Source organism: Amblyomma mixtum, chromosome 6 (assembly GCF_055824585.1).
Source record: "Amblyomma mixtum isolate Tamu chromosome 6, ASM5582458v1, whole genome shotgun sequence".
Classification (NCBI taxonomy): domain Eukaryota; kingdom Metazoa; phylum Arthropoda; class Arachnida; order Ixodida; family Ixodidae; genus Amblyomma; species Amblyomma mixtum.
The window spans coordinates 109,688,063-109,713,421 of record NC_143017.1 but is presented as its reverse complement, the minus strand read 5'-3'; the positions used below and the strand labels follow the sequence as shown (position 1 = coordinate 109,713,421).

General features: G+C 46.5%; 1 protein-coding gene across 4 annotated transcripts in view; it reads right to left on the bottom strand.

Annotated features, from left to right (window-relative positions):
* Window positions 1-25,359, bottom strand: part of LOC149340011 (cystathionine beta-synthase-like protein) — a 61,885-nt gene that overhangs the window by 9,320 nt on the left and 27,206 nt on the right. For 3 of the 4 annotated variants that reach the window (XM_089548753.1, XM_089548751.1, XM_089548752.1), the window contains exons 2-9: window positions 16,955-17,093; window positions 14,737-14,843; window positions 13,936-14,070; window positions 12,828-13,042; window positions 6,967-7,128; window positions 5,585-5,710; window positions 2,157-2,241; window positions 173-356 (exon numbers count right to left, since the gene is read on the bottom strand). In XM_089548753.1, coding sequence (XP_089404879.1) covers window positions 173-356; window positions 2,157-2,241; window positions 5,585-5,710; window positions 6,967-7,128; window positions 12,828-13,042; window positions 13,936-14,070; window positions 14,737-14,843; window positions 16,955-17,093 — 1,153 coding nt within the window. The remainder of the gene's footprint in view (window positions 1-172; window positions 357-2,156; window positions 2,242-5,584; window positions 5,711-6,966; window positions 7,129-12,827; window positions 13,043-13,935; window positions 14,071-14,736; window positions 14,844-16,954; window positions 17,094-25,359) is intronic. The other variant, XM_089548754.1, reaches the window with a different exon arrangement.

Genomic DNA, 25,359 nt, shown 5'->3' with positions numbered 1-25,359 from the left:
AACTTTGCGTCCCTGTTCGTTAGTGCTTTGGACAGACTGGAGTGGCAGGTTGTGGCTACGGGCCAAAGGGTGCCTACAACTTCCTGCATGTGGTTAGAAACATAGAACATTTAACCAGAAACCAAGTCACTGAGCTCAAGGAGAGGTGTCTTGGGCGCGAGACGAGCCTCACCAGTGCTTGGTGCTCATCTCCGAGTAGAGGGAGATGAAGCCCCGCTCGGCCATCCAGCTATCAGAGAGGAACTTGGTCATGTAGTTGCGCACCCCGTCGGGCAGGACCACGACGCACTTCTGGCCGGCCGTCAGGGACTTGGCCGCCACCACGGCCACACTCATCGCCGACCCACTGCTGCCACCTGCATGCGCCGGCACAGACAGGTGCTCATCAAGTCCCGCAACAAACGCCGCAAATTTCGCTCAATCTCGTCTCCGAGAGTAAATGCCCACGGGTACATTCCAATGCGCGTTCAACGAACTTCATGCTTCGTTTCGAAGGCGCACATCATGCGCAATTGTACCGTATTTTCCGGTGTATAAGACGCGGCTTTTTTTCGAAAATTTTGCTGGTGCGTCCTATACAAGGGTGCGTCTTATACGCGAATTTTTCATCTTTTTTTGCGCGTTCATCGATTACTCCAGTTCATGCTCAAGCTTTTTTCACCTAAAAAATATCACTACCAATAACGCGGTTGTAACACGGTTAATACTTCAATACCGGGACCGCCGTGCGTGACATTCTAGGTGATCTATATTATGAAACGGCGGGGATGACGACTTCCGGGATCACAAACGCGCGGCTGTTTCGGAGGCCCCAAGCAAAAGTAATGAGAAGCGCCAAAAGATGGTGACAATCGCGCTTCTCGCCATTGTCAAGACAAGCCGGCGTTCTTTTTTAGTCACCCTTTGCAACTTTTTTTTGCTCCGTGTACGTAGTGCATGTTTCAGCCGAGTTGCTTCCAGAAATGGGTGAACCTTTTGATAGCGCATCTGAAGATGAAGACTTCGAAGGTTTCAAGTAGAATAAAATGTTATGGACATATGGGGAGCTGTATCGTTTTTCCGTTCTTTTTTGCTAGAACGTGGACGAGTATGGCATGAGTGTTGCCTTTTTCGATCACTTAGCGTTGCTTAAGAATTGCTCACAGGTACGGTGCATTTCGCGATAGTCGCGCAAGCGTATTTAATTAAGCCTCACTGGCCTAACTGGGTAAACTGGGGTGCGTCTTATACACGGGTGCGTCTTATATACGAACTTTTCCAGTGACAGCTTGCATATATGGCAAGTGCGTCTTATACAAGGGTGCGTCTTATACACCGGAAAATACGGTAATTCACATTTATGGTAGTACTGCTGAATTTTAAACACCTCTTAGAGCTGGAAATGTCGGCGGAAACCAGACCCGAAGCACGAGGAGAAAACAGTACTGTTACAAATTGTTTAAATTACTCTGGTGCGTATCTTTTCCAGATCAGTCGTTCCCGAGGGACTGAGCGACGTTATCACGGCAGAAATTATGGCATATAGTCACTTGGAGTACCACAGTTTACACTGACCGCCTCTACTGACGTTCAGTCTCTTATGTGTTCGCAGACTTGAAGCCAAAGAGAGCATGTAGACTCGCGAACTAAGATGCCAGGGAAGTATTGAAGCGCGCAGGTCACTAGGGCCACAAGGAAAAGCGCCGAGAGCACTATTAGCAGCATAAGAAATACACACAAGAGAGCTGAAGAGCCAACATAAAAGCGCAAATACATTAGCTCCTGGAGAGGAAATAAAAGTAAGGTTGATTAACACTTCTTAAGGACGCAGTCTTCGCATCTCCGACCTTCTTCCGGCCAAGATCTCATTTTGCTGTTCATGTTTCAATTGTCCTGTTCAGATTTAATTTGTTGCTGACAGTGTACGCCACCAGCTTTGACGTGCCTGCCATCATACCTGAGTGGTACCTTCAGTTCAAGCAAGCGTCTCCGGGAGGAGGAATCCTAAGTGTTTATGGCGTTTTACAGAGGCACTGATTGATAATCTAGTTGCGGTATACGGAATTTCGTTCCTGAGAACGGCACTGATATGGAAGTTTGGAACCACGAGCGTAATACGCACAGGGTTCTGTTCTTACTCGTGGTAAGCGAAGTGCTCAGAGCGACGCCACACTCACCGCACAGCAGTCCCTCCTGTCGAATCAGCTTGCGCGCCATGAGGAAAGAATCCTTGTCGTTGCATTTGTACCACTTGTCAACCAGCTGCGACGAGATTAAGAACACGCTCAGTTTTTTTTTTATGTGCACTTTATGCCATTAAATCTTTCCAAAACTAAGCTCATGTTTTTCACCAACAAGCCCCGTATTCCTACCACCTACTTTCTTGATAGCAATAGTGTAGAATTCACCACAAGTTACAAGTATCTTGGCATTAACCTTCAGTCCGACTTATCATAGAATCATCATATTAATCTCACTCTTGCCTCCGCTGACCGTACTTTCGGACTTCTCAAACATAATTTAAAAGAGGCCGCGACACATGTAAAAAAACTAGCGTACACCACATTAATCCGTCCGAAACTCGAATACGCGTCTGCAATTTGGGATCCTCATCAGAATTATATCATCAGTAACATCGATGCCCTGCAAAACCGTGCTGCGCGATTCATCTTTTCTGATTATTCATGTTACACTAGCGTCACCTCATTGAAGACTAAAGCCGAGTTAGAAAACTTAGCACTGCGCCGAAAAATTTCCCACTCTTCCACAAGCTTTATCGCCATTCTTCCCTTCACGATGAATTCTTTCAGCCACCGCCAGTTATCTTTCCACGTCGCGATCATCCTTACAAAGTTAAACGCATTAACTGCCAGTCATTCCATTATGCCTATTCTTTTTTACCACGCATAATAACCGAATGGAACGCTTTGCCGTCAGAAATTGCCACAGAATCTGATCTAAATAAGTTCCAACACCTTATTCACTCATGTTTCAACAACTAAAAAGGTACTTTTTTCAGCGTTCTTTGTTCCACCTTGTCTTCTTTTTATTTTATATTTTTTGTTTTGTACTTCACCGCACTTTTTCCAGTGTCGTCTTTTTCCTTTTCTAGCGGCGCTGTTATTTAATTTCAAATTTTGCTGCTATGTGCATTGTTGCCACTCTTTCTGTGGATGCCTATTTATGATTAATTTTTTTGTGATTTCTATTTTATTTTAGTGCTATATTTTTTACCTTATAATAATGCTTTGTACTTACTCCCCCCCCCCCCCCTCCCAAGGACCTCATTTGAGGGTATTTTGAATAAATAAATAAATAAAAAGCTGTTGTGCAGGATGTGAGCGCCACTGGTTCATTTGTAGAACGAACTCACTTCGCCACAAGCTCAAATTGGTGTGTAGACGTTTATGATGGGGAAAAGGATTAGACACAGGATTTAGCCGCGTTTCTGATTAACATTATTTCTGAAGGCCTAGGCAAGGTCCCGTCGAATTTCTATTTTTCGGCTCAGAAATATCAGTTGTCTTCAGAAACGCGTTCCCACACGGACGCGCTGGTCCAATGTGCGCTGATAGGCGACAAACTTTTTGTTGCGCATTTTTTCCTTCGTAATAGTGTGCAAGAAATTACTAAACATAGATCGGCATGCCAACTGAATATTTTTTCCCATCTAGTTCTGGCTTCGGCTTCAGGAGCCAAGCGGATCCTGAAATAAGACGACACAATATGATGATGACGTGTCAGGTGAGGCTGATGACGCATGAGGCATACAAAAAGCACGATATAACAACAGTTTGTTCCCTGGCTGCACATGTCTCGTGCACATGCCTCGTGTGACTTCAAATTATCCGTGAGCTCATTGCCATTTGGTTGTTGAAACCGAAGCCTAAATTATACGAGAAAAGAGGATGAATCCAAATATCTACCGAGCGCAGATGAATTCTACGTGGCGATTCATGTTCACTTATGATCTTAGCATTACTTCACACAAGAAACACCCACAAAAAAAAACATTGATCAACCATATATACTTTCTACTCCAACATTTTTTTCGGTAAGAACTACACAAGTCACGAAGTCTTGCTTGAGCTGCTTACCGAGCAGCGATGTTCGCTTCGCTAAGAAACGTGGAACGTATATGGCTTGTTGGTAGCTGATCGTGAAATGCAGTGCACAAGAAGACGAAACAAAGAAAACAAAAAGACAGGAAGACGTCGAGCGCATGGCGTTTTCTGCTCGCCTTTTCGTTTTTTATGTCCACTCTTGTCGTGCGCACTGTTTCGTGGTGGATTCTCTCATTAGATGGAGGAGGAAAGAAAAAAACTTGTGAGTATAACGGTGTGCTGCGTACGATGCTTTCACTTTCCGCATGGCGCTTATTTGGCCCTCATCGTAGACGACGACGCGGCTTACGCAGCACGTGACCACTAGCTTTGCTTGTGCCCTAACAAGCTTCACGACCGGTGAGGCCGCCCGTCAAAGACAGTGCAGCTTACTAGGCGGCGCCACTTTCACTTTTAGTCCCCTCGTGGTCACAAATTAACCGTTCACAACGCCGCGTACTCGGAGATGACGTTATCGCGCTCGTTCAGCTACGCTGCCATTCAGAGATAGCGGCAAATAGTTTTAACTGAGGTTTCTGGAATATAGTCTTACCTGCTACTGCTTACAAAAAAAAGAAAGCGTTCACCGCCTGCTAAATTCTATGTGCCCCTGAGGCGTTACGGGGTAAAGTCCTTAAGGTGCAGCAGTGGCTACAGCGGAACGGTGGCCATAAGTCTAAGAGCTGTTTTATTTAAGTCGAGGTCCTACCAGAATGTGCACGCTTCAGGTTCAGATGATATTCCGAGGATAGCACTGATTCAAAACGTCAAGACTCATGCAGCAAGTGTGATGAAAATGATGATTTAGAGCTATGTTCTTCGACGTATGAACCAAGAATGAGCTGTACTTATGTAACTGCACCTGCGTAACTGCACAAAAGGCTCCTAACGGTGTGTGCTAAGTGTGAAGTTATATTTGGTTTCTCAGCGCCGATTTTCTCATCAAACTTTTATCTGAAATGAACGGAATAACATTCTTTTTTTCCAGAATCGACATGGATGAAATCGATGGCGCGAGAAACGGAGACATCAATGCATGCCGTATTCAAAACGTTATGCGTATACTTAATAATGCCAAATGATGCAATAAATTGGGCTTGGTTTTCGTTCATTTTGCACTGAGCTGTGCTCTCGAACGACGACACGAAAAAGAGACTACTATCAATTGACAGTCCACGCTTCGTCCATGCTGTCTCTTTTTCTCTTCTTTTGTGAGCCCAGCGCACAGCGCGCAGTGCAAAATAAAATTATGTGTTCTGCGGTTATGGTGCTGCGTAGTCCTAAGCGCCCTTCTTTCAAGGCAACGAAGCCTCAGTGGTTGCACATGCATACGAATGTGGGCACTGTCTCACTTTCACGGGAACGCAACATGTTCAGGAGAGCAGGTTCTCCGCCCCTGAATCGGATCTCCTTCATTCACTTGTTGCACACGCTACATGAGTGAATGTCTTACATTCCTTTTTTATGCTGCATGAGACAACACAATGCGGAGGAGCGCTTACACTTCTGTCGAGAACCGTGGGCACAAAGTCGTAGCCGATGCCTTCGACCTCATACATCGTCACAGATGGGTCGTTGGGTTCGGCGTCAAGGGCCAGCTCCGAACCGTGCGGGTCAACGCCAACGATCTGCGAGTACAGATGTGAAGCCCCAAATGACGTTCTGTATTCGTGTCTTTGATGTACCGATATTCGTTGTGGATGCACGGAAGGGAATAGGCCAAATGGCAGTTGAGAACAACATTCTTTTCATTCATTTTCTTGCATAAAATATTTGAGATACGAAGAGTAAAGCGTAAACAAAATAGCGCGAGGTCCAGTAGTCATTGAAATGTACACACGTGGCAGCTACAGACAGAAGCAACAAACACGCTCTAGCGTAGATTAAAGATTGAAACACTAGAGCGCATCATGCAACATATGAGAAAGCAGTGTGCATATAGATCAACATAAACTAGTTTGTATGACTGAAGGAACCGGAATTCAAAAAGTGCAGCGGGCAAAACGTTCCATGAGGCGTATTCGGCTCACAGCTGCTTCTCCATGCTTACACGAAAAAAGAAAAAGCCCTCCCACCAGACAAGCATGTAGGCGCAAAACACGAGTGCTATTGTAACTTCAAACTTATTGCTTCTTAAGCGCAGGAACCGAAAGTTGCTGCTTGAGAAAACCAAGAAATGCAAACGTGAACTGCTGAGCACTGTTGCGCATCATTTTACAGTCCTCCTGTGCTCCTCGCACGTCCATTTCTTGGCATTCCTATGCAGGACACTGTTCTTGCTTCGTTCCGTGCTGCTGGAATCTCTAGAGCTGCTAGCCCGATTACTTTCCCCGAAGAATGTAAAATTTGGTACGCCTACCGCCTACACAGAGCTACAGAATGACATCTGATCCTCACCACCATTTCATCCGCTCTCATTCAGTAGTCCCCGTTTCTCCTGTTATAAAATGGTCTATAGAAAGTCTATAGACTTCTTATAGACTGTATTGACTTCCTATAGGTATTGCTTTTTGTCTATTCATAGTCTATAGACTGTCTATAGACAAAAGTCTACTAAAAGTGTATGGCCATAAATCTGTCTATAGACTGTCTATGGCATTTGTATTGCCTATAGACTTCTCTAGGATTTGTCTATAGACAGTCTGTGGCCTTTATAGACAGAAGCCTATAGACACTCTACAGACTGTCTAAAACTTTTTTTGTAAGGGGATCGGTTCCCGTTCTCTCGCGCTTGCAGGCTTTACGGCGGTGGCCAAGCGATATGCGCCGACCAATTTTTCATGGAATGTTTTCAGCAAGCACATCCTCTTTTGTTGCACACATTTCCCGTGACGTGATGGCTAAACTAGCGCACAATTTTCGAAACTTCTCATATCCCGCTCACCTGGACATTGGGCAAGCGCTCCTTGAGTTTCCGCGCAACGCCTGTGGCGGTGCCGCCTGTGCCCGCTCCCATGACCACCATGTCCACATGGCCGCCGCACTGCTCCAGGATCTCTTCAGCCGTCGTGTCGTAGTGGGCCAGCGGATTGCCCGGGTTTCGGTACTGCGGCGGCATGTATTTAACAGATTGTGTAGTACAGTAAGAGCAAAATCCTACAGGTCTGTTGCAAAGGCTAAACGCACCACAAGGGGGCACATGGAGCCATAGTGCAGACAACGCTTAGAAATGGGCTAGTTGGAGCGACAGCATAGATGTCAGAACTGCATTGGCTGCACTGTCATCTAGCGCACACAAGGGTGTGCACTAGAGGACAACTTTACTCCCTTTTTACTCTTTTCTGTTTAGAGTGCGGTAGCATTGAAATTATCTATTAACCACCCTTGACCCATGCTCAATGGGTACGGTACGAAATGAGTTCAGCTGGCCTTAAAAAAACACACACACACGCACACGCGCACATACGCGCGCACACGCGTACGCGCACACACACGCACACACACACACACACGCACGCACGCACGCACGCACGCACGCACATCAAATGCCTCAAGACAGGAACCGGCACACCGAAATAACAGCGAATGGGCATTTTTTCTTAAGCAGGGCAGCATCCGCTTGGCATTCAGCGCTCGCAGTGAAAATGGCTTCCTCGTCACTTTGGTGCCACTGCTTATACTCTGGTCAACTTTCTGTGGCCCTGCAGTTGAAGCTACGCCATCGAAGCGGCGCCTTCTACAAGCGTGCTATGCCTAAAGGACCAACACAAAAGCACCAACATATTAGCTCCTGCCGAGGAAATACAGGTAAGGTTAACGGTTCTAAAGGATAGCCTTCGTGCCTTCGTAGTGAATTTGCCCTCCGCTAGTATTGAGGCTCTCCAGGCTAAGAGCTCCTCATTTTGCGGTCCGTGGCTGAATTGTCTTGTTCGCGTTTCATTTCTTGCTGATGGTACACGCACCGAAGCTAACGGCGACTCATGCCTGCACGTTTTGCGCATCCATACAAAGTAGTTGGCGTGTATATATCAACGCCAACATATATATGACTACTACAGTGCCCATTATGAGATCACAAGCTGGCTCTGGCTCGTCGATAATGGGCTAGACGAAAAGCGTTACTAAATCAGCAGCGATTGGATGCAGGGTAGTTGGTGTGACATTTCAAGCCTGAAAGTTTTGCACGATATTGGATGCAAAAGAACGCGGACACGTGAACAACAAGGCAAACATTTTGACGCCCAAGCAGCTGCAACCACTAAAAGTTGCCGACTAAATATATACTAGGTCTTCCTCTATCGCCGGACTTCTTTCATCACCATTCGTAAGTTGAGGTCGATGATACCTCTTCAAGGAGCTTAATTTCCTTGTCTACGGGTACATTAGATAGCACACTCCCGTGTTCAACACTGTTCCCTGTTTAAAATGCCTCGGGGATTTCCATTGTTTCAAGTACCTCCACCTACTCAGTGTTTAGTGCTGTGCAAAATAGTAAAGTCTCAAACGAGTTATTTCCTGGGCTAGTTGGTATACTTGATTTAAACTCATAGTTTTTCAGCGCAACGGCACACGACCAAAGAAAAGAAGCAGGAAGAGAAAAAAATTAGGAGTCACTTTGGCGACTAAAGTGGTGCAAGGCGAAAGCCTGAGTACAGCATTCTGCCACGAATGTGGTTGTGAATGATGATTCGAGTGCTACCAGCGAATGACGCGTCCATTGGCTGTCTGCGTGTGTTACTGATGTGTGGTTAACATGTTAAGCTTCGCCTGTAAGAGTGGAACGCGACAGCGTCTTGCAACGCTGCCAGGGAGTCCACAGAACGCCATCGCCAATTCGGCTGTACGCCTTGCTGGACGGTAAATTTATTTTTTGAGGAAAGGAAATGTATCTCTCTCGCATATCTGGGTGGACACCTGCACCTCGCCGTAAGGGAAAGGGGGAAGATGGGAGTGAACGAAGACGCCGTATTAGCTAGACGCGCCTTTGTTCATTCCAAACCATTCAGCTGGCATTACGGAGTGGCTAGCGTGCTCGTATCGCACTCCGGAGACCCTGGTTCGATTCCCCAACTCGACCAATTTCGTTCTCGGTTTTATTGATTTATGCGGTCTAACTAGAAAGGTTAATTAGGCTATTTCATATTTATATCATTGTATTTCTATCCATCGTGTTCTGTCATTCACTTGTCAAATGTTGGAACTGTCTAGGATGTTCGACACAACGTATATGAAACGAGCAACGTCGAACTGAGTGGGGAAGTGCGTGGTGGTGGAGCGAACGCGGCTTCGTACTTATCTGTTTTTTCAGCAGCGTCTCCTTCCGCGGACGCTGTTGTCGCTGCGGCGCGCGTCTTTTCTTTTCCTCTGTCTTCTGACCTCTTCATTCTCTTCTATCTTAATTAGGCTAATTGATTAATTAAGCAATTAACTAAACTCAGTCCCACTTAGTTGGAGCATCACTATACGATCCCTTTGATTGGTTGCATGGTTACTAGCCAAAGTAGAATTGGCCCCATTTGAAATTCGCGCACTGTGACGTCACGAGCGTTTCGACCAATTGAAAAGCGTGACATTTTCTGTCGACAACTCCTGCTTACAACGATGAGGCATTAAAGGCTTCCGCCTTGAAAGAAAGTCAGGGGGCACTTTGACTGTCTAAAGTGGGTAGAGGCGGAAGCGTTTTCCGCACCACCTTCACTGTTTCTGTGGCACTGGTGGCGTCACATATAATTGATTACTAATTACTAAGCGATGACAAATGACTAATCAATGGTTAATTACTGATTAATGCCTGAATACTAATTAACTGTTAATTAATGACGCTTAAGCTTCGCCTTTAGGAGTGGAACGCGACAGCGCGTTGTAGCGCTGCCAGGGAGTCCACGGAACGCCAGCACCCGTTCGGCGCGATGCCTTGCCCTTTGAACGCAACGCTTTTTGAGGAAAGGAAATGGCGCAGTAATTCTCTGTCATCTCGGTGGACACCTGAACAGCACCGTAGAGGAAGGGAGGAAGTGGGAGTGAAAGAAGATAGATAAAGAGGAGCCGTAATGAAGAAAATGAAAATTGTATTTGAGGAAAGGAAATTACGCAGTAACTGTCTCACAAAATTCAGGGGGGCACTTTTTTGACCTAAAGTGTGGTCACTGATGTGTGGTTAAGATGATAAGCTTCGCCCCTAAGAGTGGAACGCGACAGCGTCTTGCAACGCTGCCAAGGAGTCCATAGAACGCCATCGCCCATTTGGTTCTACGCCTCGCTCGTCGGTAAATTGGTTTTTGAGGAAATGAAATGTATCTGTCTCTCATTTGTCGGTGGACACCTAAACCTCGCCGGAAGGGAATGGAGGAGGATGAGAGTGAGTGAAGACACCGTATTCACTAGACGCGCCTTTGTTCATTCCAAACCATTGAGCTGGCATGGCGAAGTGCATAGCGTGCTCGTCTCTCACGCCGAAGACCGGGGTTCGATTCCTGAGCTCGACGAATTTCTTAATCGGTTTTATTTATTTATATGGCCTGACTAGTAAAGCTAATTAGGCTAATTGGGTAATTAAGCAATTAACTAAGCTGAGTCCCACTTGGAGCATCACTATACGATCCCTTCAATTGGTTGCATGGTTAGTAATTGATTGTAAAACATTTTATTCGCCGGGAAGAGCTTGGCAAGAGGTCGCGTTAAGTGGTCGAGAGTACATAGCCCTCGACGACTTTGTCAGCCCACTCCACCGCCAAAACTTGCGTTCTGGGGTCAGAGCTAGCCAGCACGGTCTCCCACCGCTCGAGAGAAGGAGCTGTAACTAGATCACCCGGAGGTGGCTCTATTTTGCAGTCCCACAGGATGTGATCGTAGGTAGCACGGTGGCCACAGTGTTTGCAGTTTGGGTTGTAAAGATCTAGATAAATGTGCGCGAGGAGTGATGGGGTGCGTATCGATCTCGTCTGTAGACGACGCCACGTAACCTCTTGTTCTTTAGTAAGTCTTTTGTCTGGAGGGGGGAAAATTCTCCTCTCTAGTTTAAAATGATTGGTGAGATCATGATATGTGATCATGGAGTCCTTCGTGAAATTCAGGGAGCCAGACTCATCCACTGCCCGGTCGACGAAACCTCGGGCTTTATTGTGGGCTGCCTCGTTCCCCGGATTCCCCGAATGGGCTGGGACCCATATCAATTCGGAATAATTTGGTGAGAATTTGGTTGCGTTAAGGATTCTAAGGGAGGTGTTTGTAATTCGCCCTTTAGCGAAATTATTGATACCCATTTTGGAATCGCTGAAGATGATGCTCCCTTGGGTATGCGCTAGGGCGAGGGCTATAGCCGCCTCTTCTGCCGTTTCAGAGGATTTCGTTTTGATTGTCGCCGAGACGATGTGGTCACCATTCTCGTTCACAACCACAATTGCAAAGGCATTGGTATTTTTGTATTCTGCCGCATCTACATAAAGTGTTCCAGCGCACTGTCTGTATTTGTTAGCCAAAGTACAATTGGCCCCGTTTGAAATTCGCGCACTGTGACGTCACGACCGTTTCCACCAATTGAAAAGCGTGACATTTTCTGTCGACAACTGCTGCTTACAACGATGAGACATTAAAGGCTTCCGCCTTAAAAGACGAACACAGCGCTGCAAACACATGCTGTGTTCGTCTTTCCTCTCTTCATGCTTCTTTTTAAGGCGGAAGCCTTTAATGCCTCATCGTTGTAAGCAGGAGCAGTCGACAGAAATGTCACGCTTTTCAATTGGTCGAAACGGTCGTGACGTCACAGTGCGCGAATTTCAAACGGGGCCAATTGTACTTTGCCTACTAACCATGCAACTAATCGTATAGTGATGCTCCAAGTAAGTTTACTGAACTTAGTTAATTGCTTGTTTAACCAATTAGCCTAATTAACCGTTCTAGTCAGACCAGATAAATAAATAAAACCGAGTAGGAACTTGGTCGAGCTTGGGAATCGAACCCCGGTCTCCGGAGTGCGAGTCGAGCACGCTACGACTCCGCCATGCCAGCACGATGGTTTGGAATGAACAAAGGTGCGTCTAGTGAATACGGTGTCTTCGTTCGCTCTCATCTTCCTCCCTTCCCGTTACGGCGAGGTTTAGGTGTCCACCGAGATATGAGAGAAAGATACATTTCCTTTCCTCAAAAACCAATTTACCGACGAGCAAGGCGTATTTGTCCGCATTCCAGATTGGTCCAAATTGTCGTGACGTCACCGCGCACGAATTTTGACGGGTGTCCACCGAAATATGTGAGGCAGTTACTGCGCAACTTCCTTTCCTGAAATACAATTTTCATTTTCTTCATTACGGCCCCTCTTTCTTCTTTCACTCACACTTCCTCCCTTCCTGTACAGTGCGGCTCAGGGGTCCACCGAGATGACTGAGAATTACAGCGCCATTTCCTTTCCTCAAAAAGCGTTGCGTTCAAAGGGCAACGCATCGCGCCGAACGGGTGCTGGCATTTCTTGGACTCCGTGGCAGCGCTCGTTCCACTCCTAAAGGCGAAGCTTAAGCGTCATTAATTGGCAGTTAATTAATGCACCAACAAAATGTGCAGTGAACAATCGTGTAGCAGAATGCAGCACTCAGGCTTTCGCCTTTCACCACTTTAACCGCTAAAGTTCTTCGTAATTTTTATTTGGCCGTGTGCCGTTGCGCTGAAAAACTATGAGTTTAAATAAAGTCTCAAAAGTCACAGAGCACCGCACACCGAACTCTGTGCGTCTAAAGATGCTCCCCCTCTTTCTCCCTCTCGCATGCATTCAGGCCAGCCGCCGAACTTTCTAAATGAGGAGCAGAGGCCCACCTGGTCCAGAATGACGGCGTTGGGGATTTCGCGGCAGAGGCTGAAGGCGACCGAGATGTGCGACTCAGGCGAGTCGTAGCGCGCACTGGTGGGCGTGCGCACGATCTCCGCGCCCAGCGCTCGCAGCACGTCCACTTTCTCGCGGCTCATCTTCTCAGGCAGCACGATGATGCAGCGGTAGCCCCGGATGGCCGCGGCCATTGCCAGCCCGATGCCTGCGGCGCGTGCGAGGGAGGGAGGCACGCATCACGTCATCCCTGCGCTCGGAAACGTGCAGTGCGCGACTTACGCGGGAACATGCACTCACCTTTATATCATTCCTCCAATCAGCACCACACCTGATGCGCTTCATTTTGCTCAAGGTGAGCAAGTACGAACCCGCCAGTATATACATCCTTTTGAATGCATCTCAATACAAAATTGTAAATTGTGGTGCTTAACGTCCCGAATCGACATACGAATGCGTTGTGCTGGGCTTTATGGCAAATAAGCAAGTAATGCTATCATGCGCCAAAATTAAGGTTTCATGTGCTTGCTTAGTGAGTAAGAAATCGAGGTTTTTAGGATGTTATAACTTGTTTAGGTTTTTGTACTCTTTCAAGAAACGAAACAGATAAAATTTCGACAAGTGAATTATCTCCCAGGAGCAAACTGGTGTGTAAAGGGATATGTTCGTTATAAAATTGCGCAGAGTGTTTTTCTTCGTTTCTCGAGTTTTATGCATGAATATAAAATGGGGTTTTCTATAGCTAGCATACATAGCTCACATGTAGGTTTTTCTTGTTTTGCGAGACAAAAGCTGTTATGTAAGGACGGTGTGCTCAATGCGAGAGGCAACGAGTGGACTATGAGGGATGTCGTAGTGGATGGATCCGGATTAGCTTGCAACATCTGGGGTCATTTTACCAGTGCTGACATCGGACAGCCCTCGGGCATTTTTGTATTTCGCCTCGACCGAAACACGGCCGCCGCGGTCGGTTTTGAACAGACACGCTTGACTGAGACATAGCTGCAGCATAAACCACGAACATGTAATGAAGAAACACCAACAGACACGGACACGATTGAAAAAAACTCGCATCTAGTGCATTCAGAGATAGTTTTTTACCGGTGTTTCCAGAGGTCGGTTCGATGATGACAGAGCCTGGTTTGAGAACACCATCTCGCTCGGCTTCCTCCACCATTCGAAGCCCAATGCGGTCCTTGATACTACCTCCAGGGTTGAAGAATTCGCACTTAGCCACTGTGTGTGAGAGCACAGCAGGGGAAACGATTAGCGCACTGAGACAGAAGCACACGGAGGCCACAAGCCCGAATAGTTCACTCACCGTAAAGTTTGTCTAAGCGAAATGTAATCCTAATGTGATTTTCATAATTAACCTCGAAACCAAGCGACATTTCGACATAAAAATAAGCACAATTTTGTGTAATGAACTACTAACGACCGCAAAAGTTTATTGGCATGTGTGTTCTCGAAAAAAAAAAAAAAGTAGGCAGTGTTTAACCACGGTTATAATCAAAGGTCGAGCGATAGCATTGTGGAGATGGCTCGAGCCAAATTTGGAGGTTGCCAACGTGTCGGGCACGGTCAGTTATGGTTGGACATCTATATGTCAAAACTGGTCAACGTGATATTTCGTGGCTGGCCCGGGCCAAATTTTGGCACTGCTCCGGGCCAAATTGCCTCCGAGCCAAATCATAAAGCTAAAAGATAGCTTGGACAGATACGACAAATTAAAACTATCAGCCTGACATCAGCGAAAAGTAGGGACGTTAGAAACATACTGAGCTTATTCTCCGAGTACCGAAATAAGAAAATATGCTGTAGAAACATGACACTGTCTCAGTGGTTCTTTAGGTGCTTCGTACGCTTCTGCTTAGCAACAAGAGAATAGGGTAAAACACTCACATAGCTCGCACTCCAGGCCGTATTCTTGGCCGATCCTGTTGACACGAACCATTGGTGTTTCGCCGATATGGGTGAGGATGTCCGGGTAGATCTTTGGTTTTGGCGATCTGCGGCATTAAAAAAGCGCCATGCCTCATATGGAAGCGAGAACAAGAAATGGTTGGAAGTAAGCTCGCATGTCATGTGCATGAACTGCGTAAGCTTTTTGCACAAAAGAAAGCGCATCACACACAGTTACGGATTCCTGCCTCTTAGAACCAACGGTGGCGCACCACGAAGCAAGACTTGTACAGGCTTTAAAGAGAGGTCAAGTTTTTTTATTTCTCAGTGTTTAGTCGCGATGTCTATAACTGCTACAGAAAGCAGGGTGTCATACTGTCATGTAGCGTGAATTTTCTTAGTCACTTCTTGTTAAACTTCGGAAGATCACTTTGACTACAAAACCAAGTTCTGTAAACAGAAGAACTGTGGCAGCACTAGGCAGAGCAAATATGAAGCAGGTGCTTTCGTTCGTGGTTTGTTGATGCGTAGGCGTCTGAACGTTGCCAGGGTTTGGATTTAGTGAGAATACTTGCCTAATCAAGCGCATACTCTTGAGTTCTGTAGTCCAGAGAAATCTTTTTTTTTTTTGAGGACGTGTGTCATAAAATTCCCAGATCAAAATCTCTGTGGCCGGCGTAGGACCGGCGTGCGGCCTAGATTAACTGCATTGACTGCAGAATTTCTCGATGACGTCTTTTATCGCAAAACCACCTAGTGGCAAGTTCAGTGAGCCTCCGTAAGACAGCTACGGGTCCACTCCTATCGGGGGCCCTCTGGCTTCGGAATGCTAGAAACACATCTGGTACATGGACAAACCACGTAGGCCGAAGGATTCTGCGGCGAACACGGGCTACTTGGGCGCTGTCTTCTAAGATATTTGGTGCCACCTTCAGTAATATAGAGCATCGCACCCAATTGTATTTGAGTGCCCAGGAAAGAAACTTTCATCACGTGTGACCACCCCTTGTTGCTGACGTCCAAGGTAAGGAATAGTCATGGATCGAGTCATTTTGTACTATATCTTTTTTTCCATCAACACTCATCTTCATCAGCAAAGACGATACACCGGACACATGCAGAAAATAGACACGGTGGGCCTATTTTCGTTTGTTCTATGTCGGTCGTGTGTGTCCTGTTTTCTGCTGTGTTTTCCGTATGAACATGAACGACCGAAGTGCCCAGCAGCATGTCCTGCTGGGACTATCTGGAAAGTCAGCGAGTAAAACAAAACCAAGTAAAATTTTACCATACGATAGTTTATATGCCTTGTACCGGGTTGTTTTAAAGAGCACTTGCGCCTACAAAGCCATAATACTCACAGCCTGCGCAAAGATCAGAGCATTCAGATATCACTGATACTCTAATGACCGCTTACTTCGGCAGATGTTTGTGCCTAGCATAGATCTGAAATGCGCCACGGTCTTCTGCTGAAAACAAGCACCTAATTGTTTTCGGATTGATTGTAACTTAAACGAAAGTGAAACAAAGACAACCACACGCTACCGGTGTGATCGAAGCTCACGAACTCCGCACAGTGTATATATGTTGCACGCAACCTGACCGTTACACTGTTTACTGCCCTCCCACCGGCGGTGAATGGTTCTCTTTTCTGCGACTTACTATAAATTTATCATCAGGTTTGGTTTGGTTTGGTTTATGGGGTTTAACGTCCCAAAGCGACTAAGGCTATGAGAGACGCCGTAGTGGAGGGCTCCGGAAATTTCGACCACCTGGGGTTCTTTAACGTGCACTGACATCGCACAGTACACGGGCCTCGAATTTCTCCTCCAAAGAAATTCAGCCGCCGCGACCGGGATCGAACCCGCGTCTTTCGGGCCAGCAGCCGAGCACCATAGCCACTGAGCCACCGCGGCGGCCAAAAAAATCAATCTACAAATTATTATTGCACTATTTCCCGCTTCGGTTTATTCCAGTATTTTAAAAAAAGAAATTCCCCAAGCGCTTTCCTTGGTTTCATTGACCTTTGGCTTCTTTCATATGTACTTTTTCTACTGGCGAAAGAATCCAAACTATACGAGAATAATAGAAGCTCAGCGCAGTCGCCGCTCTTGTAGAACCACAAGCCGAACGCACACATTTTCCCCCTCTCTCTCGCAAGATAACAAGATTTCGAAAAGACCTGCCACACCGCCGCCCGTGGCCACTGCTTGCCCACCTGGTCACATGTCGGTGCGGAGACTCCTCGATCGGCTGTCCCAGCTTCCACGTGCAGACGCTTTCTTTGTCGGGGAACACAATGGACTCCGAGTCGTGCGTGCAATACTTGGTCCATGGAATCTGCGGCGAGCAGTCACCTGCGCCGAAGACAACAACGACCTGCTCTGCTGAACTGATCACAATGAAAAGCAGTGGGCTCACCAAAAGGAAACGTTTATCTGAGAGAATCCAAGCCAATTCCAGTGGCTGGTTGCTGGTGCGTAGCCCTCTACCTTGGTGATATTACCTCCAGTATGCTCCGTACTAATACAGCGGAATGTTTTCAACAGAGCTTACAGTATGCCTCCCTTTTGGACCAGCAAGTAGTAATTCCTGCTCCACTTGAATGCTAGGGGGGAATACTTAAGATGGTGGACCATGGAACGAACTTGGCGGCTCGCCGCACTTACAGCAGAAAGTAGTGTGGCGCGCATATCTGGATTACGGAATGTGCCAAGTTTACTTGGAAAGCGTAATTTTGTGGGGTTTTTTGACATCAGCAATCTTGCTTCTTTTGCTTGAACTTCAATTAAAATTATACTGCAGCATTATGTTGCTCGTACAGGGCATATTCTATTTTGGCGCTCGAATACTTTCGTGCTTACACTTAGGTAAATGAATAAAGGTTTTTATTTGATAAATATGAGGTCGTCAATTAAGTGATGAATCCATTCTTCTGCCCAAGTATTTTTTTGGTGACCTGCTTGACTTCATCTGAGAGATGCAGATATGCGACGCCCTGGATTTCGGTTGGACGCGAATGGAATGAATCATTTCGAGATTCTTATCGCAACTCTGTAATAACCGTGGCCCGGATTCAAGAACATGCAGCGTTCAATGCAACGTTGGAAACATGTTACAGGGCTATTAGTTTTTGCTTAGTGCAGGAATGTCTCAATCGACAAGCCTGTATTGCTCGCATGACAATGCATAGCGGATATTTAAGTAGAAAATGATAATCGCTCATTTCAAATGCACTGGGGCCAACTCTGATTCACTTGAAAGGGTAGACTCGAAATTTGAAGAAAAAACAACAAAAATTCCTTATCTCAGCGTTGAATAGTGATGCCACCCAGCAAGTTACAATGTTGGCTGACGAGCACCTTCAGCATTTCCATTCGTGCGTAAATAACATCAAGTGACGTGTGATTCGAGTAGACGAAAAAAAAATCGGGGACTTCTCACTGTCCATCAGTCAACAATCGGCGACGCGAACCTGCCAGGCCGACGGAGTAGGTGGCAGCGTTAGAGATTTCTCAGACAACGTGACGGTTAACGTTACAGCGACATAAATGTGTGTCACGATGGAGCCGTGCGCTGGAACTGACCAAAGCAAAAACTGAGGATAAAAGATGGCTCGCAATTCGTCACCATGTGCTCCAGCTTTCGGAGTTTCTTTTCATGCTTACTTCTAATGTAGGGGTATTTAAAGGCAAAAACTGTGCCTATATGCCTTTAACGCTTTCAGGCAACACTTATAATTTCGATTCGGAACAAATATTCTTCGATTTTATTGGTTGGTTTTCCAACACAGAACACCAACGGGTAATGTTGTACACGCACATACAAGATTTCTTACAAACTATAAATATTTCGAAACTGCAAAATTAAAACAGCTGGGTTCATAATATCAACACCCTAGGGATCGTGGAATCATTTTATGTTTTGAAAACCCTCATTAAGCAAGAAAACCAGAAGAAAAGTAGACCTGGTGGCAAAATTTGCCTACAAGGAAATGGCGAGAGACATGCTACGAAGCTCACTGCTTTGCGAAATACTTTATGCTGCGTTCCCTAGGTGGCATAAAAAGCACCCTTTTCACAAGATGAAGGGCACAAGCTTCGCCTCGAACCAAGAAAATAGTACTAACTAGACCACACTGAGAAAAAGCGGCTAGATCGCAGTTCGCACAATTGTGTTAGTACAAAGCGCCTTAAAGGTAAAGGGTGTGACGTGGAGACAGCTTACAAGGGTGAACTAACGATTCTGGCACTGTATTTGTCGATTGTTTAGTTACAATGACAAATTCAAAACCGACAGCTGGGCCGCCTGGTGGCTTGCATCGTGTTCGGACATGCCAATATTACAAACATAAGGGAGTGGGAACAAGCGTTGGAAAGCTGGACGTCAGTGTTTTCCGCGTGACGTTCGCAGCTCGTTCCGACATGATCATCGTTTTAGTGCTGCGTAGAATGTTTAGACAACGTTCCAAGGGCAGGAGATATGGAATACGAGCATATCCTTAATGAATGCCCGCCTATTGGTTGCGTGGTGCCTCACGTTCGAGTTCTCTGACAAGGTCTGCACAAGTCTGGCCTTGTGTGTGTAAAACAGGCCGCGGAGTCAAAAAGGACGCGTTGCTCAAACGCCAGGGCAGCTGCCTAGAGGAAGAAATACAATAACATTCGCGATTATTTCTGTTAGCAATTGTTTGTCCTTGCTCTCAACGCGAGCTGTCAGCTAGCACGCCATGCGTTACTTATCACTGACAAAGGCGAAAACGTGGACGAAAAACGGAACACCAAAAGCTCAGTTGCAAGGTGTGCTTGTTTTACACGGGGAATAATGCTAGTTCAGCGGCTCTGTGCTTATGTGGGCCAGCAGGTTAAACAGATAAGTGCTACCAGTAACAGAAAAAAAAAAAAACTCGTCTGTTTTCAGAACACTTCATAAATCTTTTCCCGCATTTACCTGATCAACTCTACCTGGTCACTTCAGAACTGTTCGAAATTGTTATCGCCCGTTTTTATTCGTGATATTACTCGTAATAGCACAAACCACCTCCATTCCGCAATGTTTTAATTTTTCACTAGATGCGAAGTTCTGAGCTAAAAGGACTAAATACAATCAGAGGGTTTCTTCTTGATGCTGACAACCATTCTGTTCTCTCCCGTTGGTTCCAACGCGGCCTGGGAGCCAATCGCAGTGCGACAACAATGCGACATATGGGAGTTGAGGCCTCTTCGCGTCTATCTCGCTGCGTGCTGTTCAACAAACTCATGGTGCCCGTTTGGGCGAACCGACAAAAATTGCTTGCTGTCACCACTGTGCTCCAGCGGCTCAAGTGTTCTACAGTGGAGCGCTATGGTTTGGTTTGGTTTGGTTTATGGGGTTTAACGTCCCAAAGCAACTAAGGCTATGAGAGACACCGTAGTGGAGGGCTCCGGAAATTTCGACCACCTGGGGTTCTTTAACGTGCACTGACATCGCACAGTACACGGGCCTCTGGAATTTCTCCTCCAAAGAAATTCCAGCCGCCGCGGCCGGGATCGAACCCGCGTCTTTCGGGTCAGCAGCCGAGCACCATAACCACTGTGCCACCGCGGCGGCCAGTGGAGCGCTATATCACAGGCTACGCTGTTCGGGGCGGCGCAGGCTTAGTGCATCAGACGAAATGTGAGTGCGCCGGAGCAGTTGTATTTCCACTCGCGTGGAATTCTGAGGATCCGAGGTTAGCAAGATGTCTTCTAAAGAGGGGCCTTTTGCGGCTCGCAGTGCCGCTTTGAAATGCCAAAGGGTCTGAGTTTTGTGTTCGTGTGCGTGTTCGTGAGTGCGTGAGTGTGCGGGTAGCGGTATCGTGCAAGACAACTCCGTCGTTCGTGAAAGTGATCACCCTGGTGCCCAGAGCACCAAGCCTAATGGGATCACAGGTTTCGAAGAGAGCGCACCCAGACGAAGTATGTCCTTAACTGCACCTAACTGATCCCCAGAGCCCGAACTTGTCTCTTGAGTACGGGTTATAACTGTCAGTGTAAGATACAAGGTTTAACGGCCACATGAAACGCTAGCGCTACGAATGTGTAGTCGGTAAGTATAGCGGAAACATTTATCTCTGCAATCGCGGTCCATTCTTCTAGCTTATTTCCCAGAAAAACAGGTTGGTTTGTTATCAGATAGCGGCTTCTTCGCGACGTGAGCTTTACGCGATAACCGGACGCCCACGCACGACTTCAGTGCGGACACCAGTTGGCCGTCTTGCAAGGGTTGTGTTAGCTTTCCGTCCTTCGGCCCGAAGCTGTGAAAGCCCTCTAACATAGTTGTCTTCACGTGATTAATTTGCGAGCAAGATCTCGCCTGACATACATCTTCGTATGTCTTATCAGTGACCTTTCAGCGTTCCTTGCACAAAGAGCACTCAAACTCGACAAGTTCCTAATTGGCTTGAGTGCGTCCGAAAGATTGAACGAGGAGCATGCGCGGCATGGGTGTACTCAGTAGCTTTAAGTACCCATGAATCCGATGGCCGCCAATCTGCTGTGTAGTATGTCGAAGTGGCGCATAAATAGGCTTCAAATAGCACTGAAGACAAGATGCTGAAGTCGTGCCTCTGCGAATTTGGGGCACTCATAAATAGGCAGAAGTAAACGCTTTCTATCTTTTACCTGCTCACATCGGATAAGGAAAGAATTTCCCGAATGCAGAGCTGTACTTCGTGTTTCCTCGTGCTACTGGACAAAGATTACAAATGAACATAATATGCTCCGAAGACGCCCCTTCCCACTGGTCGTACAAACGCTTGGGAGCAAGTTCGTACTGCTTTCATTGCATGCAGCTTGAGGGGCACGCCCTTCAAATAGGCATTCTAACCATGAGGGAACTTAAGAGGGCCCCTTCTCGCAGGAGCCCCTTATAAATATGGTCTATAGACAGTCTATAGACTTCTTATTGACTATTGACTGCCTATAGATATTGCTTTTTGTCTATTCATAGTCTATAGACTGTCTATAGACAGAAGTCTACTAATAGTGAATGGACATAAATCTATAGATTTTCTATAGACTGTCTATGGCATTTGCATTGCCTATAAACTGTTCTCAAGGATTTGTCTATAGACAGTCTATAGACTTTATAGACAGAACACTATAGACACTCTATAGACTCTCTAAAACTTTTTTTTTTGCAAGGGGCAGTAGTTGCTGCGAATGACTAAAAGGTTTATCGCATAACAGCGCCGCTGTGTTAAAAGGTTCATACCAGATCCCTGCTTCCGAACTAATGTGCTGGCCATTACGGTTTTCGGTCTGTCTGTCTGTCTGAAGTTCGCAGCGTGAATTGACATTTGTCAGAAATACGCCTGAAAAGTACTGTGATGGGCGGCAAGTGTGCATTGTAATGTTCGTGAATCTGTTGCGCAAGACTAAATGCGCTTGTGAGGCGCAACTCGTCTCCATCCCATAGAGGCGATTTCTTCTCTCTCAATACTGGTGTGGTATTCCAGACACATCTTTGCAACGACAGAGAAGCTATGTATCCAACCGTCTGGAAAGACACCCCGTAAAGTGTGTACGATCTGGTGTACAACCCAGTCAAAAAAACCATTGGAACCAATTGGATTTCCAATGGGTTCCAACAAGTTCCAATTGGACGAGTTCAGTTTCCAATTGGTTCCAATTGGATTGGTGTTCCAATTGGATGGTCCAAATGGACTATCCAATTGGACCATATGGGTTTCCAATTGGTTGCAATTGGAATGGTGTTCCAATTGGATGGTCCAAATGGACTATCCAATTGGACCATTTGGGTTTCCAGTTGGTTCCAATTGGAATGGTGTTCCAATTGGATGGTCCAAATGGACTATCCAATTGGACAATTTGGGTTTCCATTTGGTGAGTCCAATTGGTCTTACCCGTTGCATCCAATTGGTCCGCCGAACTGCACCCAATTTATCCAGTGAATGTTTGCATGTTTGACGAAAAAGGTAGAACTAATATGGTACTTACAATAAGAGCTATCAGCAGCTTAGCCTAATAAATTGTACTCATCACCTACACCACCACTGGAGCTGAAATTAAACTAAATATCTGCGCTCAGTGGGCAAGCGCCACCGGCCGCAGCATGAGAGACTAATAAATTGGGTATATAAGTTGGAGCAGAAGTGTGTTCTCTGGATGTACATGTTGAGCTAATGTATGCTACTGGTGCCTGAATGTGCAGTGTTGCTTATGTGCGATGCATGTGTGTCTGTTGGCTTTGATTTCCATAAAAACATGTAAATTTCAATTCCGTAGAAAAATGTTGATTGGCACTAGGCAGAGTGTCTCCCCGCAGTCCTCATAAATCAGTTTTCCTTTTGCACATTACAATGTGTTAAGTTGTAGAAATATTGATCCAAGATCCTAGAGCATATTATTTAAACATTTAGCTACCTTCCTCAATGAACGTAACATATCTTGTGAATATTTTCTGGGTCAAATAACTGCCTGGCCTAATGGGTCCAATTGGCTAGTCCAGTTGGATCCAATCGGTCAGGGGCTAGAAACACAACTGGAACCAATTGGTTCCAATAGGAAAATCCAATTGGAAGCAATGGGAATGTCCGTTTAGTTCCAACTGGAATGTCCAATTGGTTCCAATGATTTTTTTTTTACTGGAAGTTATGAACACATTAAAACCTAGCCAGTGACACCAGCTAACCAACTAAAGTCGGATAGAACTCAAGAATAAAGCGGCAGATGCCGCTCAAAGGAGGCTCTCCAGCCAATTCCGCCGACTGATTTGTCATGACGCCGTGGTTAATCCAATAAAGCCGTGTTTATTCCCCTTTCATCTGCCATCTCCTGCGATTTCGCGCTAGCATATCCAGACGGATCGCTCAAGGGGAGAATCGGTTGACGCCATTCGATGAGAGGCTCCTTTGAGGGGAATTTGATGCTGCGTTCTTCAGTTGCATCTGATTGCAGTGCTCAGTACAACTCGGCAGTTGAAGAGTGCAGAAAGACGAGATCAGAAACGAATTTGAGAGAAGTAACAGTAACAATCATTGCTTATTCACTGGCGCGTTAATAGGCACGCCGCTGCTGCTGGCTTGTACTACAGCATAGCATCATTGTAGGCGCATTTCCAGTCATCAGAAAAAATGGGTTGTGGGTGCTGAAGCAATATTTTCCTGTATTGGTGGCACGCCCTTTTATGCGAGACAAAACTGCCGCACGGTAATTTTAGTCGTCACGAGCTTTGGATAATGTGTGTTTTTCGTAACAAAAAACAAAAACAAAAAAAACGTGAAGATAACCACTGAAAAGACGTCTTTACGAAGGTAAAATATAGCCAGACAGTCGTGCGCTATTGCGCACAGAACTTGACTAGCTTGGATCACGAGTTCTACGCGCCAGCAGCTCCATTGTCACTACCAATACACTTTCTGTTGGCGTTTTCTTCCACAAACGCGAATGAATACTCGCGCAACAACAACCTCTGCGATCTGCACACGGCGAGTACAGTGGTCAGCACGCCGGTCTAGAGCACTGTGCTGCAGAACAAAAGAAATGAAAACTTGGCTCAGCTGCTCTTTTACAGTGCAGTTGCCAGGGCAAATAAAACGCATAAGCGCCTTCGCTCCGCTGCGAGCGCGGCGCTCTAGATAGGCGTGCTGACGACTGTAGAGGGTAGTCCACTCCACGGTCCACTCTTGGAGTGATCACGCGAGCGTGTGGCCGCACTCCTCGGCGTGCCAGTGCGTCCGGCGCGGCCGCGGAGGGAACTGGAGGCGGTGCTTCGAGACATCGAGTACTGCTCTCGAACGCCGTAGCAGACGACGCGAAACACCGCCTCCAGTTTTTTCTGCGCCTGCGCTTCGCTTCGATTGCGCCGGACACTGGCGCACCGGCGATCATGCTGGCGTGTTCACGTCAACAGTGGAAGACCCTGTACATGGATGGAAGCAGAAGGTGGAAGACCCTGTACATGGATCGGAGCAGAAGGTGGAAGACCCTGTACATGGATCGAAGCAGAAGGTGGAAGACCCTGTACATGGATCGAAGCAGAAGGTGGAAGACCATGTACAGAGGGCAAAACGCATGTCTAGAACACGCTCTGAGCGTGTTTCGGGCGTAACACGCGATAACTAGCGATTAGATTTGCTTAAAAATGGTCTGGATGTAAACATGGGCTCTTAAACTCATAGAATTTCATCGTCATTTTTTGCCTTCCTGGTTGCAGCGGCTTTGGGAGCTCCGGAACGCAGAGTTTGGTTGTTCTAGGCATGTGTTTTGCCCTCTGTACATGGATCGAAGCAGAAGGTCACACCTGTAGAAAGTGCTAGAGGAGCGGAAGCCAAGCTTGTGCCATGCTTTCGGACGAGGAAGTCAACGAATTTTCCAGCATCACAGGCCCTCATCAACCGTGTGCCACGTTGCGAGCCACAGCACGCACTTGGATGGCGCAGTTAATGACACAAAGTAACACATAATCAAGAGATCTACGCTCAACACACTGCAGTCATGCAGGTGGATCAGTAGTGCATGATGCGTCTACGCTATGTTATCACGCGTCCTTAGTTTTTAGCTGCGACAACAGCCCCCAGTGTTCTCTGCGAAAGCACTTTGTGTCGAGCGAAACATTTTACATGAAATAAAAATGATTATT